General features: G+C 43.2%; 1 protein-coding gene across 7 annotated transcripts in view; it reads right to left on the bottom strand.

Annotated features, from left to right (window-relative positions):
* CHD7 (chromodomain helicase DNA binding protein 7) overlaps nucleotides 1-24400 on the bottom strand; it is a 179228-nt gene that overhangs the window by 24905 nt on the left and 129923 nt on the right. For all 7 annotated transcript variants that reach the window (XM_030859681.2, XM_030859684.3, XM_060287189.2 and 4 more), the window contains exons 8-19: nucleotides 23197-23311; nucleotides 19892-19975; nucleotides 18315-18452; nucleotides 18111-18232; nucleotides 17516-17759; nucleotides 16085-16261; nucleotides 11779-11922; nucleotides 10315-10570; nucleotides 4390-4600; nucleotides 3538-3733; nucleotides 3084-3251; nucleotides 2692-2871 (exon numbers count right to left, since the gene is read on the bottom strand). In XM_030859681.2, coding sequence (XP_030715541.2) covers nucleotides 2692-2871; nucleotides 3084-3251; nucleotides 3538-3733; nucleotides 4390-4600; nucleotides 10315-10570; nucleotides 11779-11922; nucleotides 16085-16261; nucleotides 17516-17759; nucleotides 18111-18232; nucleotides 18315-18452; nucleotides 19892-19975; nucleotides 23197-23311 — 2035 coding nt within the window. The remainder of the gene's footprint in view (nucleotides 1-2691; nucleotides 2872-3083; nucleotides 3252-3537; nucleotides 3734-4389; nucleotides 4601-10314; nucleotides 10571-11778; nucleotides 11923-16084; nucleotides 16262-17515; nucleotides 17760-18110; nucleotides 18233-18314; nucleotides 18453-19891; nucleotides 19976-23196; nucleotides 23312-24400) is intronic.

Genomic DNA, 24400 nt, shown 5'->3' with positions numbered 1-24400 from the left:
CAACAAAGGTACGTACAGGTGTAGCCGATATACAGAGAGGAGCCCTAACCAGGCTCAGGTTGGGTGAGGGTACAGGGAGGGCACTGCTGGGAGGAGAGAACAGGCCCTCCAGAATACGGTGCCTGGACCAGAGTGTTAAAAGCCCACAGAACAGGAAAGCATGTGGAAACGTTCAGGGCGGGGCATGTGCAAAGGCACAGAGAAGAAAGGTGATCACGTCATACGGCTGGGGATTTGGGCGGTCAGGGGAGTGTAGCCCAAGGTCAAGCTGGTGAGGAGGCAGAAGCCGGGTCAAGCAGGGCCTTGCATGTCCTGTTAACAGAGTCTGAACTCCATCCTGAGGTAGTGGGGAACTCTTTGAAGATGGGAATAATCTCAAGAGGTATGCGACCATATCCAAAGTCACCTGCCAGAGGGACCACAGCGGTGTCCTGGAGCAGGGAGGGCAGAACAAAGAGGACAGGCTGCGGCCATAGTTTAGGGAGGAACAGTGAAGACCGGCAGAAATGAAGAAAAGGATACAGTCTAGAAGGCAGTCTTTAAGAGGTAAAATTAAAGGAGTTGGAATCTGAGTGGATGTGAAGCCTGAAGGACGAGGAAGCCAGGAAAACCTCAGCACCCAACCCTGGCATCTGAAAGGTGTGGCTCAGGTGAAAAAACAGGGGCGTGTGTGTGTGTGTACATGCATACGCGTGCAAACAGAGGGTGGAGGGACAGGGATGATTAATCTGCTTTGGTACCTACTGAATCTGAGGTGCCTGTGAGGATGGAGGAAAGAACCTGAAAAGAGGCTGAAAGATGTGAGCGAGAAGGTGTTGGGTCACAGAGCCCAGAGGAGGAGAGCCTTTCAAGACTGGAGTAGCTGGGACAACTGAAGTAGCTGAAGTAACTGGATATCTACAGGCAAAAGGAGGGAGCTGGACCTCTGTCTCACATCACACACAAAAATTCACTCAACAGGGATCAGAGACATAAAGTTAAGAGTGAAAACTATAAAACTCTTAGAAGAAAACACAGGAGCAAATCTCTGTGACTTAAGGTTAAACAATGAACCAAAAGCACAAACAATAAAAGAGAAAATGGGTGGGCTTCTTAAAATTAAACACCATTAGGAAAAGACTAGGGGAAATATTTGCAAATTGTATTATCTGATGAGAAACTTTTATCTGGAATTCTTAAAGTTCAATAAAAAAGACAACTCCCTCAAAAGAGTTCAGAGTTGTTCAAAAGATTTGAATAGACATTTCTCCAAAGATTTTATATATATATATATATATATATATATATATCTCCAATAAGACGACGAACAGATGCTAAACAGTAGCAGAGAAACGCAGATCGGACCAGAGTGGGCTACCACTTCACACCCAGTAACAGGACGGTAGTCAAAAAGTCAGCCAACGAAAAGCGCTGGTGAGGATGCAGAGAGATTCGAACCCTAAACACTGCTAGTAGGAAGGGAAAATGGCACAGTCACTTTAGAGAACAGTCTGGCAGTTCCTCAAAGGATTAAACACAGAGTTAACATACGACTCAGTAATGCCATTCCCGGTATATATGCGAGAGAAATGAAAACATATGTCCACAAAAAACTTGTTCACAGATGTCTGTAACAACAGTATTCATAATAACCAGAGAACGGAAACAATCCAAATTTCATTATCGGCTAGTGAATGGATCAACAGTCAATGTCCATTATCAAGTGGTAAACGAGGTATAACCATAGAATGGGATATTGTTCAGCAACAAAAAGGAATGTCTGACGCGTGCTGCAACACGGATGAACCTCAAAGACATGCTGAGTGAGCGAGGCCAGGCACAGAAGACCACACGTTGTATGATTCCACGTATATGAAACGTCCGGAGTAGGCAAACCTCGAGAGACAGAAAGCAGTTGAAGGGTTGCCAGGACTCCGAGGGGGAGGGGACGGGAGGCGGGGTGGGGGGACTGTTACTGGGGTGATGGAGACGTTCTAAACTTAGATGTGGGGATACTTGTACGAGTCTGTGAATACGGGAAATGCACTCAACGGTACACTTAAAGTAGGGGAATTTTGCGGTAAGTAAATTCCATTTCAATAGAGTTGTTGTTAAAAATGAAAGTGTGGCACTGGGCCTGGGTGTGGATGGGGGAAGCCTCAGAAGGGGTCCTGGGCGGAGGGGATGGAGTGGAGAGGTGAGCGAGGGGTGGAAGCTGGCAGGTGGGAAATTAGCAGAAAGGGAGGCAGGGGAGAGAGCTGCGTGGATAACGCGTGCGTGGCTCTTCGCTGCGAAAGAAGAGCTGCGGGCTTGTAGCCAGAGCGGAAAGCAGACGGGGTCTTCTTCAGATAGGGGTGAGCTGACTGGTCTGAAGGCTGCCAGGGGTCAGGATCACAGGAAAGCGGGGAGAGGGTGACGGAGCAGAGGCTCAAGAAGCAGAGAGGGCGGGGCCGGAACACAGGTAAAGGACGAGCCTGGCGAGGCGGGAAGCGGGGCCGGGACAAGGTGAGGGTGACCCCGAGGCCCGGTACAGAGAAGAGAACCCAAAACACAACGAGTGCTTCGTGCATCGGGGGCCCCATCGAGCGGGAGTTAATCACTAATCTCGTGACGTGCAACATAAAGCAGACATCACGTGTGCTTCCCGGGAGCGCGTGACACAAACTCCGTGCCGCTGCCGCAGAACACCCGCCGCTCGGGATCGATCCGCACCTTAGCAAACGTGGAACCCTTTCCCTCAGACTCGATGGTGATGGTGTGGGTTCGCCGGAGGAGAATCTGGTCGATATCTTCTTCGCAGAATTTAGACCCTTCGTCCTCCTCATCCATGAGGGCACCATAGGCCCCTTTCCGGAGAAGATCCTCTATTTCTTTCTTGGAAAGCTGCTGTACCTGTTTTAGAGAAATATTTTTAGAATTGTCTGTAGACTGAACAAATGATTCACCTTTCTCAAAGAGGGTAAACCCTAATGACAAGAAAGGAAAGTGTGACAAGATATGCTTAAAATATCGAGGCCAAAAGATAATCAGATGCCGGAAAATTTCTCAGTATAAGCTAAATAATGGAGCGAGAGTGAATGCACGGTGTGGGCAGCGTGCTTTACCCCGTTGGGAGCGTTTTCTCTTCCGCTCATGGACTGCAGGACAGCTTTATCCAGACCGAGCTTCAAGCTAGCTTTGTCGAACATCTCCCTCTCGTAAGAATTCCTTGTAATCAGCCTGTAGATTTTCACAGATTTGCTCTGTCCTATTCTGTGACATCTAGCCTGAGCCTGGAAGAAAAAGGAAATGAATGGCTACCAAAGAAAGAAAAGATTCGACTGTCAGTTATAAGAGCATCTGTTCCAATAAACAGGGGTGCAGTTTAACAGAAGAGGGTTAACACACTAAGAAATTACTGTCACATTATTAATAAATTGATTACTAGTTGGTTCATTTGCCCCAATCACGGGACACTGCCTGAGCGACTACACGATTTTAATTTATTGGTCTGACACAGCAGAATGACTTTCAAAAGTGGGAGAGGGAGGCATCGGGGAGATTTTCTTGCATGTTTACCTGGAGATCATTTTGGGGATTCCAGTCGGAATCAAAGATGATGCAGGTATCAGCAGCAGTAAGATTAATGCCTAAACCTCCTGCCCTTGTACACAGGAGGAAAACAAACCTATCAGAGTCAGGTTTGGAGAACCTGTCGATAGCTGCCTGGCGGAGGTTCCCTCTGACCCGGCCGTCAATCCTTTCGTACGGGTACCTAGAAAATGTCAGTGTTAACAAGGAGGCCTGACGAACGCCCAAAATACGCTTTTCCTTTTTTGGTGTTTCAAAGCAAGTACTATAATATGGGATATATATTAACAGGATGGCATTATTTATCAGAAATAATTTCAGAGCAAATAGGTGTTGTTGTAGTTTTTCATACAACTGGTCGAATGCCCCAAAGATTAAAGTTCCTGCTGCTTCCTCTCCAGTGTCTGAAAAGGGCTGACACCTCCAACAGTGAAACAACAAACAATTTCAATTTTCGGTAAGAACTATTCTCGCCTAGCCAAAGGAAAGAAGTGGAAAGCAGAACTGCCCACAAAAGCACGTGTCGCATGGAATAGCCGTCATGCCCATCTACAGCTTTCAAAAAGAGGTGTGACACATGTCCCCTACTCCATCCCCTTTACTATAAACGCCACTTCAAGGGACTTCCCTGGCGGTCCAGTGGTTAAGACGCCGAGCTTCCACTGCAGGGGGCACGGGTTTGATCCCTGGTCAGGGGGCTAAGATCCCGCATGCCGTGCCGTGTAGTCAAAAAAATTATATATAAAAAAAAAACAACTCCCCCCCGACGCCACTTGGAGGCAAAGCGCGTGGAGCCCCGTCTTCTGACCCCAGCTCGCCAGCCCGGTGCGCGGCCCTCACCGTCTCTGAATGAGGTAGTCTTCCAGGATGTCCAGGCAGCGCACCATCTGGGAGAAGATGAGCACCCTGTGGCCGCCGGCCTTCAGCTTCGGCAGCAGCTTGTCAATCAGCACGAGCTTCCCAGCAGCCTGGATCATCGCCTGGAGCTGAAAATCTGGAGAGTCGGCATTGTGTGTTTCTTTAAACTCTTCCAAAATCTTCTCTTCAGCACCTGCAGAGATTGGAGAGCATAATGGGAACGCTGTAATACTCTGTTACGGTATGGAATACTGTTTTTAGTAGTAGGAACGGTGAACCTGCTTTCGAAACCCACTGCAAACTGTAAGGGCCGGGAGGCCGCACGCGTGTTTATGAACACACATCCGTCCACGGGCTCCAAGGAGGGTCTACACAGAACCGTGGAAGTACAGAAGGGATCAAAGTTTTAAGCGCAGCACATTTAGGCGTTTGTGGGGGGGAAAAAAACCCCACATTTTCCAACAAACAAATGTTTGCTGTCTGTAGAAACTGAATTTCAACAACAGACTGTCACGCCAGAAGTGGCAGAAACAAGCCAAGGGCCAGATACCTACAGAAAACCTGGAACCTAAAATGCTAAAGAAAGGAAGCACTGTTTACTAGCTGAATATAAACACAAATAACAGAATCTGTTCTGAAACGAAGAGACAAGGGAACAGGGTTCTAACAGTTACGGTGCAAGGGCAGACGTCTGTGTATCCAACTGCACATTAGTACAGCCAAAAGGGCTGCGACAACAGGAAGCCCATTTTCCAGGGTCATTTTAGGGATTTCTCAGGGTGCCTGAGCATATCTTTACTGCGGTCTCTGCAGCTCCCTCCACGTTCATTCTCAACTGGTGAGTTCCTAAGGTACAAAAATTCTACCCTGAATTATCCAAAGCTTTAAAAAAACAAAAACTGACCTCTGTTTCATGAAAGACTTCTATACCTAACCCTCTTTTTCTCATCGCCCCACAAGAGACCTCTGCTTTGCTCCAAGACCTGGCTGCATCAGAGAGAAGCCTGGAGAGAGAGGCACCTTCCCAGGGATGGAAGCCCTTCCACCTCCTCCCCTGACCCCAGACGTGCTGGCTCAGGGAGCAGCAGGCTGAGCTGCCTGCAGCCGCTTAGGTGGCTTAACTAGAATTAGGCGGCAGGGGTTCGGCCGCGCTGGCCGGCGGGGGGGTCAATCAGGGCCGGCAGCTGTGCTCAGCCAGCCCCTCTCCCCTGGGGACAGAGGGGTGGTCACCTATCCTTTGGAAAATACAAACAAAACCATCTAATGGGATTTGTCCTCAGCCTTAAACCGTACCAGGAACTTTAAACTACTCTTCTTACCACTGGTTTTAAACGTGAACGAACTATGCACAGGATGGGGATACGGGACCCTCACAGGGTGTAAAGGTCACGTGAGCTGGGCCACCAGAGCCGTGAGGACAGAACGGTGGCACACAGCAGTGGGTGGGGCAGAAGTGCCCTCCATTCCCGTTTTCAGGGCACTTGGGCAAGTTAAGTCATGACACGGTCACACACTGAAACACAGCTTGTTCATTATTAATCAACAAAGGATCTTACTGAGACCAGATTAAAGTCACTAATGCCTGGACCGGGCACTGAGGGCCGCGCAAAGTGCATCGCTACTTCTCAGGAAGGGCCTGGCAGAAAATGCCGGCTGGGTCCAAACTGCTGTCTCTCCCTCCCCCTTCCACACGAATAAAACGCTAATGTTCAGGATGTTAATCTAAGTGAAACAAATAGCAAAGGTTTTACTAGGAAAAGGTAAAAACCAAAATGCTGCTTAAGAGAATCGGCAGGAATATTCTTGAATAAAGAATCTTCTTAAATAAATACTCTTGTGTAAAGTTGAATAATGTTTTTCAAGGCAAGAAATTTAGAAATCTAGGTTCTGGATTCAGGACAAGAAGGCCCTCAGGAGACAGGAGAAACAGATTTACATCCATATATTACATTAGGTCTTTTCAAAAAGTTTTTTCTTGTTGGATAATATACTAAAAGCTCTGCAAGTCAGAAATAGATTTCACTCATAATATCTGGGCAGTTATTTTTTGCTCATATTAGGATTACAGTCCATAATCAAAATACAGCATTTTAGCTTAAGCTAATGGTCGGTGAATAGCTTTTAAAAATGAAACAATCGTTTTGACAAAATAAACATGTTTGAGTTATTTTAGTAAAAAATTTGAAAATGTAAGTTCAGTCTAATTAGTAAATTTAATTTTTTCATTTTAAATTTATTTATATGACAAAAATAACTTTCCTGTTTTTTCAATATTACCAATGATTTCTCATGTCATCAAAAGTAGCCAGAATTAAAATACACTTTTTCTTATCTGACAGAAGTTCCTCCTGAATTAATCAATTCAGCTCTTTGCTGTGAATTTAGGTTCTTAGAGTGGCAGCCAGTGGACACTAAGAACACTTCATTTAGAAGTATCGTATCAGCAGACATATTTCCTATGTGGTTCCTGTTGCACTGTATGATGCCCAGAAGAGCTGAAGACAAGAGGGCAGGGAAGGAGCTGGGGAGGAAGGCAGCACCTCCCTTCTGAGTCATTACAAGGCCGAATTTGCAAGTTCACCAGTTAAAGATTTACCTTGATGCTAGATTTGTAAATATCAAATCAGAAAATTAACTGGAAATAGGTTATGATAAGCCCAAATACACCGTTGGCACTGCCCTAAAGTCCTGCATTTACATTTAAAAGTGTGTGTGTGTGTGTGTGTGTGTGTGTGTGTCAGAGATAACTTGAAGAAGTGTGGAAGTCTGTTTCCTTAAACAGATGGTCACTGTGAGGGCAGGAGCTGCAATGTCACCTGGCCATATTAGCCGCAAACAAACAAGAAATTCTTTTCTTTTTAAATTTTACTTATTTATTTAATTTATTTATTTATGGGTCTTCATTGCTGCGTGCTGGCTTTCTCTAGCAGCAGCGAGCAGGGGCTACTCTCGTTGCGGTGCGCGGGCTTCTCATTGCGGTGGCTTCTCTTGTTGCGGAGCACGGGCTCTAGGCGCGCGGGCTTCAGTAGTTGTGGCTCGCGGGCTCAGTAGTTGTGGCCCACGGGCTTAGTTGCTCCGTGGCATGTGGGATCTTCCCGAACCAGGGCTCGAACCCGTGTCCCCTGCATTGGCAGGCGGATTCTTAACCACTGAGCCACCAGGGAAGCCCAAGAAACTATTTTCTTTTGCAGATTACCATTTTCTCTCTGAAATTCATTCCATCACGTGAGCTCAGTCTTGTCTTCTTTCTGCCCACGGCTCTCCACCGTCCTTGCCCCACCACCAACAGAGGATGCGTAAGTCGCCCTGAAACATCGGGGCCCCTACCAAGTCTTCAACATCATTTTCACTCTCACATACGGCAACATACAGTTACCTGCTCAACTTTTAGCAAGAAAAACAACTAGCAACACTTACCAAGCGTTTATTATGGTCGCCTAACACTGTTCGATGCTCTTAAAAGTCTCAGTACATATTAGAAACATTTCTCATTTATGTACAGTTTGTGTTCTACAATCACTTCTAATGTTTTTTCCGCTTTGCTGATGTTATCGCTCTCAACCTACACAAACAGTTGCTTCTCTTGTCCACGATCACAGAAATGTTGTGCTTTGTTGAACTGAACTTTCATTTGACCGGGGCTGCTTTGCTCTTTCACAACCAACCCAAATGTCAGTTTAATTTTCAAAACTGAAAGCCTCCTGTAACTGCTCGATAAATGAGCGTGGAGCTGGCATTGGGTCAGTACTTCTGTCCTTCCTTCTCCAGGTTGTGGATGAGAACAGACAGTCCTGGCCCTGGGTCAACCTCTAAAACACAACCTTTACATAGGTCATCTGGGCAGCTGTAGCACCCGGTGCGTCCATGTGTGTATTTTTTTTTACTATCATTTCCCAACACGAAGGCATGTAAGGATGCCTGCTTAACAGATACCTTGTAACTTGCTGTCAGGACAGAAAAGCTGACCTCGAGGTGTGACCGATCAGAACAACAGCCATGGATCCACACCTGGGAAGTCCTCAGGACCTCTGCCAACAGGGAGTGACACAGGATGACCCCGGAGAGCCGTCAGCCAGGGAGGGGACCTCTGGGCCGTGGTTTGGGGTGGGCTGCCCCCTTCAGAGTGCTCAAGGCACGTGATTAGCATGTAAACCAACAAGGTAAACTGATGGGACTAGGGCGGATTTCTACCAGCCACTGGGGAGACATTCCTTTCCCACGCGTCCTGCTACAGCATTTCAGCTTTTGTTAGTGCCTTTTCTTTCCCCTTGGAAGCTACCGTGCCTCATTTTTTTATTTTTTATTTTTACAGACATTAAATGAAAACGTGTGTGTGTGTCTCTCTCACGTGCGTGTGTCCATGCACCAGAGTTTTACTCATACCATCAACCACGTTCAGCCCCAACTCCATCTCCCCAGCTCAGAACCAGGCTGGTGACACTCGCCACAGTGGCCTCACAGGCTCTTAAACACATGGCAATTAGCAGGCTGGCAGCATTAAAGAGGCAATGATCACACGTGATACTCTCTTTAAAGACCAAGCTACGAGCGCAAAGTTTGAACAAGACATCCACTGATGTCACACCACAGCCACGACCTCGTGTGCTGCGTCGAGACAGTCCCAGGTGGGGACTACTCTGTCGTTTAGTAACTGCAACTTCTGGACGTGAGGTGGTCGGTACGTGTGTAGCTACGCAACGGGGAGAGACGAGGAACTCTTTAATTTAGCTGTGCTTGAACCTCATGGAGTGTGATAATGACAAACCTGGCTTTGTTCCTTCTCCCCTGGGAAGGAACCTAACTGAATTGCTGGCCAATTACAATTGCACACAAGCACCCTGATTTAGCTGGCCATCACTTTTCTTTAACCCATATTAACTCCGGCCTGGACTACAGCAGTCGCCTCCTAGCGGGGCTCTCTGCTTGTATGTCTTTCCCTTCTCCCGTCCATTTCATACCGTGTTGCCAGATCAATCCTGAATCACATCTCTAATCATTTCCAAGCTTCACCCAAATTCCACGAGCTAGCATCTGGGCTTCCCACAAGGTCCCACTGTGTCTAAGGTTCACTGTCCCACCGTTTCTTACGCGTCCTTTATACTTTGGGCAGGTTCTCTTGCCTCCTTCTCTTTGTTCATGTGATTACATCAGCCTAAATGCCCTTTCTTTTTCTAACCCTGACTGGCAAAATCCTTGTCTCAATGCCATCGCTTTCTAACAGCTTTCCTAATCTCAATCCCTCACCAACTGAAGGTTCTTGTATTCCCCAGAGTATCTTACACATCATAGGCATGAAAGCTTTGTTCCTCTAATGATTTTTAGAAGGGTACGATACAGGTTTTTACTCATATCAGTTCATAACACTATCAATTTAGTTAAGAAAACAGGAAGACCATGAAGCATCCGTCAGCACCAGGAACCAACTATTATCAACACTCGAGATAACCTCTCACTCTTAGAGAAAGGATGCTAGAGGCCTCAAGACTGCAAGAACTTTTCTCCCATCAAAGTCTTGAGACAGCTGACAGCTGCCTCTCACCCCAAAGCTGCTCTTTAACTTCTCTGACCTAAACACACACACATACAGAGCAGGGAAACCTCAATCAGGGGCTAATTTCTCTTTAACTGTTACCATGTTTGATGACTTCTAGCCACCAAGCAGCAACACCTCCCTTCAAGGGGTGAGATGCAGACACAGGAAAGGTGAGGGGAGGTCCTGCCTCAGGGATCGGCGGGGACAACAGATCTGCACCCTCGGCTACAGAGAAGGAGGCTTTGTGAAGAATAGGAAGATGATGAAGCCCACACTGGGATGATTATGAACCGTAACATCATCAGTCTGGAGGGAGAAAAGGATTTCTGGGGTTTGGACAATTACTGAAACAAGGTGCCAGGCGGGCAGCTTACCGTTAATAAGGTAGGGATGATTGCAGCACTTCCGTAATTCCATCATAGTGTTTAAAAGGTTGGGTACGTTAGCTTGACCACCACCTTTGGAAAGAAACGTAAAATTCTTCTCAAGGATGGCTCGGTAATATTTCTTCTGAATGTTTGTTAGCTCGACTTCGATGATCGTTTCTTCCTTGGGGGCCAAGTTCTTTTCCACGTCCTCTTTGAGACGTCTCAACATCATTGGCTTTAGAATAGCCTGGAGTTTTTGCACCTAAAAAAGGACCTCAAGTAAATACCGGTATCATGACTTGCTTGCATGGTATAATATATACTAACATGAAAAACCACGATTCTCGTATTTATTCACCATTCATTTTCATTTGTCAAAGCCCAGGAAGGGTATGGAAGCACTGATCTTACATTACAGATGTCATAACAGAAGCGCATAAAGGCTGCGTGGCCAATTTCCGATGGGCTACTTCGCTTGCCCAGGAGTCCTGAACAGCCAGAAGGCTTGAACGGTACAACACAGCAGAAAAGAACCCCACTTATTCTGTTAGTTTTCCCTTCTGTGTGTCTTAAGCCTTTGTGATGATGAGGAAGGAAGAGACAATGTCATGGGAGTGCCACACTTCAATTCTCCTCCTTTCTAGAAAGAGCTGATAGAAAGCGTGAGGAAGCCAAGGAGCTGTCCGGTCCCTGCACCAATGAGCGTGCAGGGACGTCCCTCTCTGTTCTTTTCTGTTGACTGGCAATAGGATACTGCACACCCGACAGCTCTTATTTTAAGAAAAGCAAAACAAAACAAAACAGACTCCACTTTGAACTAAGCTAAGAGGTTTTAGACAGTAAGTTAGGGGAGGGGGCACATGAAGACCAAGATTTCAAGCGTATCTCCGTGTTTATCTCAAATACAGCCTAATAACCAACACCAACATAACTCTCACGATGTATGAAATAACCGACCACTTTTCATATGCAATACCGTATTTATTTCTCACAGAAATCCTGCAAGGTAGTTAGGACCCATGTTTCTAAATGAACATATGCAGACTCAAGAAAAGTAAGCAATGTGACCGAGTAAGAAATAAGACTAGAACCTCAGAACTCCAGGAGGGAAACGGCTCGACAAATTTCAGCAGCTTCTGACACGACACCCAAAAGCATACATGGCAAAACCACCAAACTCAATAGCACAGCGGCTGAAAAGTACATGAACAGTTATGGAACCTCTCTATGCATCTCGACAGCCCTTCCGGAGGGCAAAGGGACAAACAAACCAATCAGAACACCACCTTAACGAAAACTCAGAATGTCCAAGGAAAGGGGGTGTAAAGCTCACCGGTCTACTGAGGTTGGCTGGGGGCGGGGGGAATGGATGTAATTTACATTTTTAAATGGTTGAATCTTAACGCTCTGCCCTTTCGGGGGTTAATCTTCAATGACGTGACTGAGATACAAAGGAGGCTTGGTGAGTACCTGTTCTTCGGTTTTCAGATCACCGAATTCTTGCATAAAGGTGGTTTCCGAAGGGAATCGACCTGGTTCCAGGAAGTGAAGCAAGCTGAAGAGCTCTTCCACGGTGTTCTGGAGCGGGGTCCCTGTCAGCAGCACTTTGTGTTCCTACAGGGGTGCGAGGAGAGCAACTGAGCAAATCGTAACAGAGCGCATCTCTTAACACCAGAGCCTCTCTCGACACAGGCATTTTCCGACTTCCACTCAGGAACGCTGAAATCCAGCACCCACCCTGCGTAAAATACAGGAGTTAGAGCCGAAGGCGGAGACGCGAGAAATGTGGTCTCTGCTTCAGACAAGACTCCCGGACCCCGTAACCGTGTCTTGCCATTTTGTTTTTTCCTGGGATTTTTAGGTCCCAGGAAACATTCTGGTGCTGCGGCTTCGCAGGTCCCCTACATCTCGAGGCTTCTCTCCCCACCAAAGTTTAAGCCTTTTCCTCAAATCCCTAGGCTCAGACAAAGCTCGCATGCTTCTCTCTGCTCTCCACACCGACAGGGCTCTCCCCTCCCCGTCTACTTCCTGCATGACTCACTTCAGAGACAAAAGAAGGTCTTCCACAGGCAACAGCACATGAAAAACTATTTTTTTCTGCAAACATTTCAAACTAGCAAAGAGGTCAGCTTGGTTTTAAATACCACAATCACTTTTTTGTTTGTTTTTTTTTAAATAGATGCTATTTCTAACTTTGTCTCCTTGAACCAAGGTACGTATTTCTTTAAGGCAATTCTTCCTGTTTACGAGCTCTTTCTCCAGCTTTCCTTATGCATTTGTACCCTTGTCCTCATACTTCCACATATCCGACATGGTGACCAGTCTTAACGACGGTGAATTTATTAATCTGAAGGGCCTTATTATTTTCTACTTTGGCCATCTGGTACACAGTCCAGTTACTAAAGCTATTTCAAAAAGTGGCTACACCTTCTAGGAGGTTCAAAAGCAATATTCTGACTCAACTGGAAGTCCGATGAGGCCTGGTTGCCGAGCGGAGAGTATGTGCTCAGTAAACCCTGGATGGTGATACACCTAAGGGCATGCTCTTTTTCTCAGTACCTACCGTGTCTTATCTGTCAATGGAGTACTTTGAAAGCGAGGTGAAGCAGTTCAATTTGCTTTTATTCTTCCTTTGCTCCCTTTTGAATAAGGGGTCTCTGATTCAGGAAGATACACAGACCATCATCATCTTCCAACTCATTAAATTCATAAAGAGTAAGAAGCTTGCAAATCAATTCAGGATTTTCTAACGTATAACCATACCGGTGAGTAACCTGGGCCATGGTCCCTGACATATTCAAGTCCAAAATTACTTCATCCAAGAATTATTTAAAATATTGTCATAGATTCAGGAAAAGAGTTATTGCTGTGGGAGAGCTGTGTGGGTACTAAAGACTGTCTCCTGGTTTTTTTTATATCCTTTGTGACCAAGTGAAATGCTGAGCTGCTAACCAAATATCAGTACTTCAGAAAAAGCCTTTTAAGTTATTAATTTCAAAATTAACTTATTTGGGGGGGGGGAAAGAACTTTTTTATGCTGCTTCCCCTCAAGGGCTGTTTAAAACCAGTTTCACTGAATGATTACACATATGACCCTTTGGTAAGGCTGCATGGGTAGCAAAAAAAAACCAGGTTTCCCTTTGAAAGTAACTATTATGTAACATACAATTAATATACAGGGGTCACAGAATGTCACGTGAGAGACGGGCTACCAAGCTTATCATCTCCAAGTTCAACTATGTCAGCAGCTAGGCTTTTGGCTTGAAAACGTTACCATTCTTTTTAGCTCTGATGGAGTGGCGTCCATTTGATTTCATTTCAGCAGAGTCTTTAATTTGTGTGAGGCCTCCTGACAATGAAAGATGAGATAACAGAATCCACGAAGAACTACTGCCACCTCCAGAGAGTCCCCTCCTTGTCAAGAAGGGACAAGGAGATGGCCCTGCTCCCGGGGCTCCCGTGGAGGACAGTGGGGACCGTAAATGCCCCTCATCCCAGCATCTTCACAAGAATTTCCTTTGCGATGGGAGAGCTGAAAACATTCACTGGTCCTCCCTTTCTCAGAACGCACTTAAAGACAACCCGAATCACCTCCATCATAACTGCGTCTAGTGCAGGTAACAGTAGTTCCCTGTGACCTGCTCCACAGCTGGATATAGTTATTATTTGCTATTTGCACCATGCCTTATTCTAGAAAAGATGAACAAAAAGTGGCCAGTGTATAAGTTCTCATGATGGATATTTTAAGTAAGGACTTAAAGACCAGGCAATGAGCTCTTCAGAACTGGACAAATATAATTATATTCTAACTCTGAACAATAATAATGTGTTCCATCTAGAAAACAATTCTTGTGAAAGTAAAGATTCTTGATCATCAGAAAAAAGAATGATTTTGTTCATCTGTTAATCAGAGCTTCCCATGGTGAGACATGAATGAGTTACAGGTACGCCAAGTCCTTGGGGCAGCCGGCACGGCTGTGACAGTCAGGACCCCAGGGCCGGTCACCTGCAGTAGTGGCCAGCCTTCTCAGCTTACCCCAGTATGATATACAAATATCATTTTCTATATGTGCCATTATGTGAAAATGGTTAGAGAACACTGCAATATGTAACAGAAAAAGTATCTGGGTAGCAAATTCTAATCCATCAATGAAGTGTTACTATAAACAACAGAAAATCCTTTGAAATCTCCCAGCGACAATTAGGTTGTTTGATGTTGACAGTTAAACGAACTGTGCTCACCAATGAAGGGCTGTTTTGCCGTTAAGAATCTACTACCTGGGAGCACAGACACTAATAACAGAAAACAACTGAAATAAACTGAGATGACTATCTAAGCCTTCAGGAGACGGTGCCGTAACTGTGTCTTATATGGACCGCTGTGAAGATGGGTCCCTACTCAGAAGACGCAGTTAGATATTTCATGAGAATCAATGTTCACCTGAACATTAATAGGTTTACTTCAATGTAAGACTAAAATATCACCTAGAGAGACCAAATACAGCCACAGAGTTTCTCTTTTCCACATGCATAGTTATTCATGTCTTCAAGACTGTTCACCATTTACAAGTGTTCTAATTCGTTCTGTGGACTGAACACCAAATAATACAAAACTGCTCTGAGAAAGGTCTTAAGGATGGGAAATCCCATCCTAAATAAGATAATTCAGTCAGACCTTTTCCTTTAAACAAAACTAGATTTTTGTTTGTTGTTAATTAAAAGAATAGCTGGCTAATCCAATCCCCTTAATTTAGGAATAAAAGAAGCTGCTTCAAAGAACCAGCTGCAACAGAAAGCATTTAAGTGTTCTTTTCGGTGGTACCAGTCTTCAGTAAGAAATTTACAGGCCGCGAACATACAGCATATTCCTTCCCATCTCAAACTCTCGATTAACAAGAGATCAAATTAATCTACAGAAGTCAACACTAAAGGGATTTAAAAAATCTTTCTGTATTTTTGAAAAGCCCATCAAAACATCCAAGACATGCTAAATAACAATATCTTTGCTTCTTAAATGTACATTAAAAATAAAAACAAGTGATCAAAACCCACCTTGTAAACTACAGAGAGAAAAGAAACCTGAGGATGACTGAGTCATGTAGTAATTTCTGCTAGAAAATCATACAGCAGTGTGGAAAGGAAAATCAGTCAAATTCCACCACTTCTACAATATGTTCTCCTATGATATGCCTACTGAAAAAAAATCTAGAAAAATCTAATCAGGAAGCCCTGACTATCCCTTAGGAAGCTGGAAGAGCATGGGATAGACATGTCTACAATTCCAGATCAAACGCAAGGTCTTGCAATGCCCCAAACTTCTAAGTGTCTGCGTGAACTGAACCAATTCCAGATATCCGTTCAACTTACTGAGAACTTGCACCTACAAGTCCTCCTGGCCCCTGGACGCCAAAACCTACGAGCCCTGGAATATAACTGGATGATCATCACGGAGCTAACATTTGGCCCAACAGCTTATGAAATGGCAGTATTTACAAACACAAAAGGGAAAAGCAAATACTGGAAACTCATTTCAGTGAAAAATACCATGACTATCCTCTGCTGTGATACAACCGTGCAAAGACACCAGCCAACAGCGTGAGAATCAGGAAGACGGCAGCGACTTTTAAGTCACTGGAAGCACAGGAGCATACATCACAGCGTTTGACTGGTTTTGCAAACACCCTTCAAAGGTATCATTCAGATTCAGAGCAACGGGAATACTGAGTCAGTGACAATTCTATCCAGGGTCAAGGGAATCGCCAACATGACCACTGACCAAGTCCATCAGCTTGAGTCCCTCCAACAGCTTGCAGTTCCGATTCTTCAGCCTGTGGGCTTCATCAATGACCACGCAGCGCCAGGGAATATTCCGCAGCTCAGGACAATCGGTCAGAATCATCTCAAACGTAGTGATGATGGCATGAAACTTATAGGACCCCTTTATCACTCGACCCTACAAGAACAACTCTGGATTATTACTTAGCATTAAAGGTTACATTAATAACTTTAAGGATGAATAAACAGCAGTAAAATATATGTATTGATCCCCTTGGGGACATCTTTATTCTAGGTAACACTTATACTTTGTTTTCAAGATGTTTTGGAGATTTTAAGCTCTTGTGGTACAACAGAGTTTTAAAACCTTACCTTTTTCAAGGAAGTCTGAAAATTGTTAGTAAAATTTCCAACCCAATTTCCTTACAGATCACACGCAGTGAAGAGTCACTAGGTGTGCCCATTCTAGTTACATCCTACAGACTCCAAAAGGTGAAAGGCCAAAGAGATTATGTACGAAGACAACTTTTTTAAACCTCTTTTACTTTTTAAAACTTTTTATTTATGTATCTAAACTTCTGTAACTTTTTTTTACTTTTTAACGTGCTAACTTTTTTTTTTTTTTTTTACTTTTTACTTTTAACGTGCTAACACGAAAAGAACACTCAACTCAGGACAGAACTTATAACAATTTCCCAAATCTAAAGATCAACACGAAAATAGATTTTAGGTTTTTTCTCCTTTAAGTATTTAATTGTAGGGCAGATTTTACACTCAAGCTAAACAGACACAGACAACAAAACCCTGCCCTATTTCCAGCTATAGGACTTCCATTTACTACCTATTGCTTAAAACTATTTTCACATATACTATTTATTCTTCCTTCTTTGTCATTTATAATGCTTCACTGTCAATATCATAGGATAATTGCAGACAGGTAACTAAAATTAGTTAAAAATCATAGCAGTTGCTACTAAGAGCCAAAGTATAAATTCTCCCCTTTGGGTATATTTCATTCAATGTACCAGTTAATACCACATACCTAGTATTTTTCACTTCTAGCAACAATAAATAACACAATATTCTTTCCATTCACATTAAAAAACTCCATTTTCTGTTTCGCTTTCTTCTAGGGCTTGCAAAATAAACCAAACTAGCATATCAACACATTAAATGATGCTTAGCAGTCATCCAAGGTAAAACGAAATTTCATTCATTCTAATAATTAGAATGACCAAGGCTATAAAAATAAAGAGCTGCAAGCAAAAGATGTGGAATTATAAGACAAACACAAATTGGGTAAGGAATCTAAAGCAAAATTCTCTTATCTGCAAAATCTAGACCTCCCCCTGCCAAAGGTCTGAGACCATTTCAACATCCAACGCCTTAAAATGTCTATAAGCCTAAGGACCGCCCGCCTGTGATGCTTTACCTGGGGATCTTTGAAGTACATTTCATACAACTGAATGGTCCGACGACTAGCTTGACTCCCATGATACACAACCACGTTCAACTCTGTCCAGGTCCGGAATTCCCTTTCCCAGTTGGGGATTGTGGACAATGGGGCAATTACTAAAAAAGGGCCATGGATTCCTTTCAAATATATCTCATAGAGAAATGTAATGGACTGGATAGTTTTTCCCAAACCCATTTCATCTGCTAAAATGCAGTTTCGCCTTTGGGAGGGAAATAAAACAAGGAAACTTTGGTAAGTATACATACAAGACAGTGCTTTCATACTCATAAATGCATGCCTTAGATGTTCCCTTACATACAACAAAATACAGTTTCAAACAAAATGCTCTAAGACATAAAAATTATTGCTACACACTTCTAGCAATCTCTATATTAATATGTGTTAAGTAAACAAATATTAAGCATACTTCCAGTGTTTGCTTTTTTTTTAAAATAATTTCTATTAGCGAGTTAAAATGTTAAGCTATATTTGATCAATACTTTAGATAACGACAAAAGAGCTACTGTAGGCTTTTTTTTTTTTAAGTGAAAAAACCCCACATTTTACGTACATGTTGTACCAATTGAAAAGTAGCCAGTTTACTCCCTCCAACTGGTATTCCCTGAGTTTGTTATTGTTTTTATACTCCCTGGAACTCTCCGATTTCTTCCAGTCATCAGCAGGAGGTCGCTCCTGTTTCAAATATAGTAAAAGTCCCATTAGTGGTTTCTCAGAGACCGCATACGTTAAAGCCACCGCCACTCGCCCTCCTTACCACGCGCTCTGTTTCCGGCTCCCGGGACAGCAGCTTCTCAAACTCTTCGATCTTGGCTTGGTCTATGTCCTGCCTCAGCTCCCACGTGCTGTCTTCATAAGGCAGTGAGCACCACTTCACCAGGTAGTGAGTCACGGGCTGGGCGGGGTTTAAACACAGCACAGTTGGGTTCATGCTCTACTGCACTTACCGACAGACACTACCCCAGACACAGTGAGATGGAGCTGGGAGAAGTTTTAGAGCTATGACCACTGAACGAGGAGTCCTTAGTTACAGAGTCTCAAGGCTAAACCGGAAGTAATATTACTGAATGTTATCAGAACAAACTGACTTTTATCTAAGCCACTGGTAAGTCATGTTCAAAAGCCAAAAAAGTACACAGACACAGCTAGCAAATAACAAAGCCGAATCTGAGCCTTGCTCTTATCTGTGCAAATCATCGGGCGTCTGATTCAGACTTACGCGGTAACCCATCTTGGTGTGTTTACATATTTGCCTAACTGGCTACTTTCTTAAGGAATGAGAAACAGACTTCAATTTATTAGGATTTCTGCCTTCTTGTTAAAGAGATACTATTTGCACGCTATCACTTTAAAATAATGTGTTTGAGCTCTAGAAAGACTGCAGAGCAAAACAGTTTGGATAACGCAGATCAATAGGACTTCCTTTGTCTTTCTTCTTGAAAATATTTTGGTTTGTTGATCTTCATCTCAGGACCAAGGTACACTGACCTGGTTGTGATGTTACAGACATTTGCTGTACTAGGTAAATATACGATGGGGAAAAAAAATTTTTTTTTAAAGTACAACTTAGCAAAACTAGAAAGGTAAACATCATGTCACAGACACGATCTCTGAAACATCGTGGACCTCGTGATACAGAGTTTGGAGTAAAATGGGAGTTCACTGCAGACTCACTAGACAAGCAAGATACAAACCTTTACAAAGTTTAATTTACAGGAAGAAGCTAGGAATGACATACCTCATGGCGGGTGGGCATAGACTTACTAAGACACAATGCTCAGAAGTCACTAGACTTGTCTTTACTCTTATGCCCTACCGACTGTCCTTAACAGCCTCGTAGGGTTCTGCAAAGCAACCTGGGCATGCCTAGACTGGGATCTCATAAAGAGAAAGATTTTATAGTATCTTCTGTGCACCACATTAAATGAGGTCCGTCAGCTTCACTAAGGACGTCCAATGTTAAATATCTCTGCACTGCATTCTGCTATAAGAGCACTCTTAGTTTATAAGGGAGATTCATGCTACGTGATAGATTTATACCAAAATACATTGAATCCTTTATTGATCGTATCTGGAACCGTGCAAAAAGTCTATTTGCTTCACACTGAAAATTGATTTCTTTTAAAAAGCTCTCAGACTAAACAAAACAACACATTTACAGTGATTAAGTCCTAAAACTAATAGTAAGTCAATAAATTTCAGTTAAGTTTAGAGCAAGTGTGTCATAACCCAAGGCCCCGACCAGAACCAGATCTAGGAGTCCACCATCATTCTCCATAAGCACACATAAGCTCTCTGAGTCACTGGCTTCTAATACAAATGATCTTCTGTTACCTCTCCCCGGTCATCTGTGCTACGTGCAAAGTCCATTATCCGGTCAACCTCCACGTAATCTGGATTAAAAAGCTCATCTTCAATCTACACCAAAGGAAAAAAAGTTAGAATGTTTATTTAACTCCTCAGAGTAGACACTATTTCACTCTTCATCAGGCAATAATATTTTGGGTCACGGCAATACACAATTTATATTCGGCAAGTTCTATCATATTAATGGAAATGCTACAATTTAGCAAAATCACTCCCCATGAGGAAATCAGACTTCTCAGACTTTGTTAACTGGGTCTTTTAATTACTGTGTGAAACCTTTTCACCGTGAGAAAATGTTTAAGAATATTTTAAATGAAGTGTGAAATTATAATTCACTAATGAGCAATCCAAAAGGCTTGTGGCACACAATGCATTTGACATTCTTGAAACCACAGCTTGCAGTGAAGACTCAGAGCCATGCACAGTAAGTGCTGTTGGAGTCTCATAACTACTGGAGTCGTCTGATGCCTCAGAGCATCATTTGCAGAATGTTATTCAAAAGCTAAAAACGCTGAGACCAGTGAATTCCATATTTTGGTGTGAACAGAGCTTATGATGGCTGGTCGTCTTTGCCAATCAGTATTAGTATCTCATTTGAACACAGTCTTGGCGTTCATCTAAGTGTTCTAATGATTTATTTGTACTGAACATAGAGCATTTGGCTAAAACTCTTAAGGATAAAGAAATGAGGCTGAAAAAATTGGGTTCTTTAGCCAATATATTAACGATCTTTACAAAACTAAAGTAAGGCTGCGTGCCTGCAAAGTTATCTCATGTAAAAGAACAGAACGCGGCTCAAAAGGAAGTTATAGACTAAGCCACACTCAGAGTCAGACAAGTTAGAAAAGACACATTATTATGTGTTTCTAGAGATTAATTTATCAGTAATATAACTTCATTCAAATGCTTGGCAAAGACATATTACAAGCCACTTAGATACTCTTTGTATCCCCTGAGTTGCAGGTTGAAGGGCCGTTTGGTCACAGTTGGCTTGAGGATAACAAACATTCCCTGGGCCCCTGGGCCCACTTACAGCACCCAGTCTGGATGCTTTGAACTGTGAATTATAAAACAAAAGCCAGAAATACCAGAATGTGTTTCAACTGCCTCAGGCCTTTACACAGAGTTCACGACAAAGGCAAAAAAACCTTTGAAATGTTCCGTTAATTTAAAATGTTCATATATCAAATGCACTGGCTTTGTCAAAGCTTCTAGACGTAGGTACACAAGATCTATGTATTATTCATATAAAGCATAAGCACTAGAACTTCCCATAAACTAGGCTCTTCTGATAAAAGCTCTAAGACAACTTGCTCTTAAACAGAATCTTTCATTACTGACATAAAATCCTTAACTTGACTCCTAAACACGTTTATCCTTCAAGCGAGCCATCTATGCCACCATGCGTGTGACATAATGTCAAGTTCTGATCATCTTTTTGAGTAGAGATTTTAGTTGCAGTGACTTAAAAGGAAGCCTAAGGTGAAACAGAGAATGCAAAGGTGGTCATAACTAAAAATCCCAAAGAAGCAGAACCCTGGGGTACCTGAAGCCAGGACCATCTACGGGACATGACAAACAGTGTGTGTGGTGAGCAGGGGGTGGGGGTCGGGGGGTGCGTGTGTGTACGTAAGAAAGAAAGAGGGGAAGAGAATTGGTATCCTTCTCTGTTAACCTTCAGATCACCTCTTCAGACTCAAGTTTATGCTACTTCCATTCAGGACAAAACTTGAGATCTCTAGTTGCCAAGTTACCAGCAAGCTAATGTATTTCAGCCTTGGTACAGGTGATTCCCAGAGACAGACTCAAAAAGGTAGACTACACACCTCGGGCCGGGCCCACGTCCCTGAAGGGCATCCGACTCCAAGAAGCACAAATAAATTTAATGAGCAGAACCATGATTTAAGGAGCAGGGTGGGGGTAACCACTGTACTCTTTCCTTTTCCTAACACGGATGCACAAAAACATCAGTAGAACGTACAGTGTCTCTTTCTAGGAGGAAGCTAAGGATTTCAACTTGCCCAATATCACGAACATTTAACTTTAGTTTCATTAAGGGGCATGAAAAACAGAACTTCCTAGTATTTTCTCAGAACCTGTCCTTTCAAAGAAAGAATCACCTACATATTCCCCAGGACACGAGGGAGTGAGTCCCATCCAAGCACCTGCACCCCTTGGTGCTGACCACTGCAGGCAAGGAGGCTGGTGCTCGGTGACACGGGCACATCTGTCTAGCGGAATCCCCTCCGCCTCATTTCCCATCCAGTGCATATCTTACAATACTGCCTTTGGGGGCGTGGAAATCAGACTCCAGGAGAACCCAGACCTGTCACCTGAGGGTATAAGGATTGACTCTATGACATAAAACTACGGAACTTTCGTCCGTCCCCTGTTCCCCCATCTCCAACAAGGGGTCGGTGTGTGTGAAGTTGGTCGTGAAGCAGGTATTATTTTCCATCAAATTTCACACTTCTTTACAGTTTGCATTCTGTTAATTCCCTTATGGAGAGGAAAACTAATAAATCAGCCAATTTAGTCTTTCAATGTGAAGGTTTCTCTTTTATCTGCTTCAGGCTGTAAAGTGAAAGCAAATTGGTGGTCGCAAGCCCAGGGACCCCAGGAAGCGCTCTGTGAGAGCATTTTGTCCATGTAATTGACTACACTGGAGGGGAACCCGGCACTTCGTAAAACATGCAGGACTTCTTCCCTGCCCTAGGTATGGGTACCTTCTCATCATGATTGATAACCTAGGATAAAGGGGGGCAGGCAAAGGTATCAGAATATTATATCAACTCCTGTACCACAGCGCGTAATCTGTGAAAAGGAGTTCTGTGAAAACTCTCTGTAATTAGGCACTGACTTGAATAGAAGAAATTTGTCACACACCTCCCCCAACAGAAAGAAACTTTTATATCCTAGAACTTATACTTAATACTCACTGTAGCGTTTTTACCCTGCTAAAATCTTAATAGGACTTTAGTCTACTTACTTTTTTCACTGTCTACTAACTGTATTTTCATTACAAGATTTAATCGTACCATCATATTTCCACATAATATCATAAGGACCAGTATCTTCTAGAACTAAGCAACAGGAAGAATGAGAAATTTCCTGTTTACAAATTATTTTAGCAATAACCAGTTACCGATATGCAAGTAACAGCACCAAATGAGGCAAACTAGTTTTTCTTAATAATATACTGACCTAAAATTCAAAATTCAGAACATTTTAAAAAGGTAAATACTTTAGAAAATTAACCAGGTTTTCCATACCTCTGAAAGGAATTTGTTCTGGCCCTGCTTTGCCTTAAATCGTTTAATCTTTTGCTGAATTCTCTTATCTTTTTCCAGATCTTCTACAGATGCCCATTGACAATGAAGATAAGAGCTAAAAGAACAAAATAATATCCTTGAAACAGGTAGAAGGTAATTAATCTTTTATTATACATGTTCATTATCATTCCCCCCCCCAAAATGAACTAAACAGATAATTAACATAATAACCTGTTTAATTACTCACAGAGGTTGCCAAGCCACGTTCAATATAACTACTAATGTTTGAGAATAAGAAAAGAAAATCAATAATAATGCCTAAAATTTGCCTTCTGTCCTGCGCCTGCAGTTCTCTTACCCACTTCCCATTAAAAAAAAAAAAAGAAAAGAAAAGAAAAGGAAATGACCTAGTAACAAGCTGTTTTCATAAGTGAATGGATTACACTTCAATACAAAACAATTAGCACTACAGGGTGGCCTTAATTATGAATTTGTTTTGAGCCTTTTATCATTAATTGAGAAATAAAAGGTTTTTGTCAAGGTAAAAGAATTCAAATTTAAAAGAGCAAAGGTAAACCTAACTCCCTCCTTCTACAGCTGCTGGGCAGCAAAGGGCCACCACCAGCTCCGGAACTCCCTTGTCCCCAACCAGCTCCTGGTCAGTTCCAGTCTCCCAGCTCTGAGAGGACTGATGCCCCTTGGGGTCCCTTGTGAATCTTTCACTCCCTACTGTCTACCCTCTTCCTTGCACTGGCTAGTCTCCTCCCGTTCAGACCTGCCACAGGCCTGTGCTGAGCATTTGCTGTGTCTTCTCTGACCTGAACTTGAATACTCCCCACCCTTCCTTGTCCATCCCCAAGACTCACTGGTATATAGTTACTGTTTTATGGTACCTCTGACATTCTTTCGTTTGGTATTTCTATATTCTTCTGTACTATCATCCTCTCTCTGCCACCCCCCCACCCCCCTCCATGGCCTCGACTGTCTCTTGTTTCTCTTTCTGGTGATGACATTAAAAAGAAATGAGGTGCTTTCACAATCAAGGTACCACTACTCTTAGAAATTATGCAGCCACTATAAAATCTCTCAAAAAATAATTAACGATATGGAAAAGGCTTCTGACATTAAATATCACATCATTTGTATTTATGTAACGTCTAATATGCATTTTCATAGGTAGGATTGATTTAGTCCTTCTACAATT

This window comes from Globicephala melas, chromosome 17 (genome assembly GCF_963455315.2).
Source record: "Globicephala melas chromosome 17, mGloMel1.2, whole genome shotgun sequence".
NCBI lineage: Eukaryota > Metazoa > Chordata > Mammalia > Artiodactyla > Delphinidae > Globicephala > Globicephala melas.
This window is presented reverse-complemented; position numbering and strand designations above follow the sequence as displayed.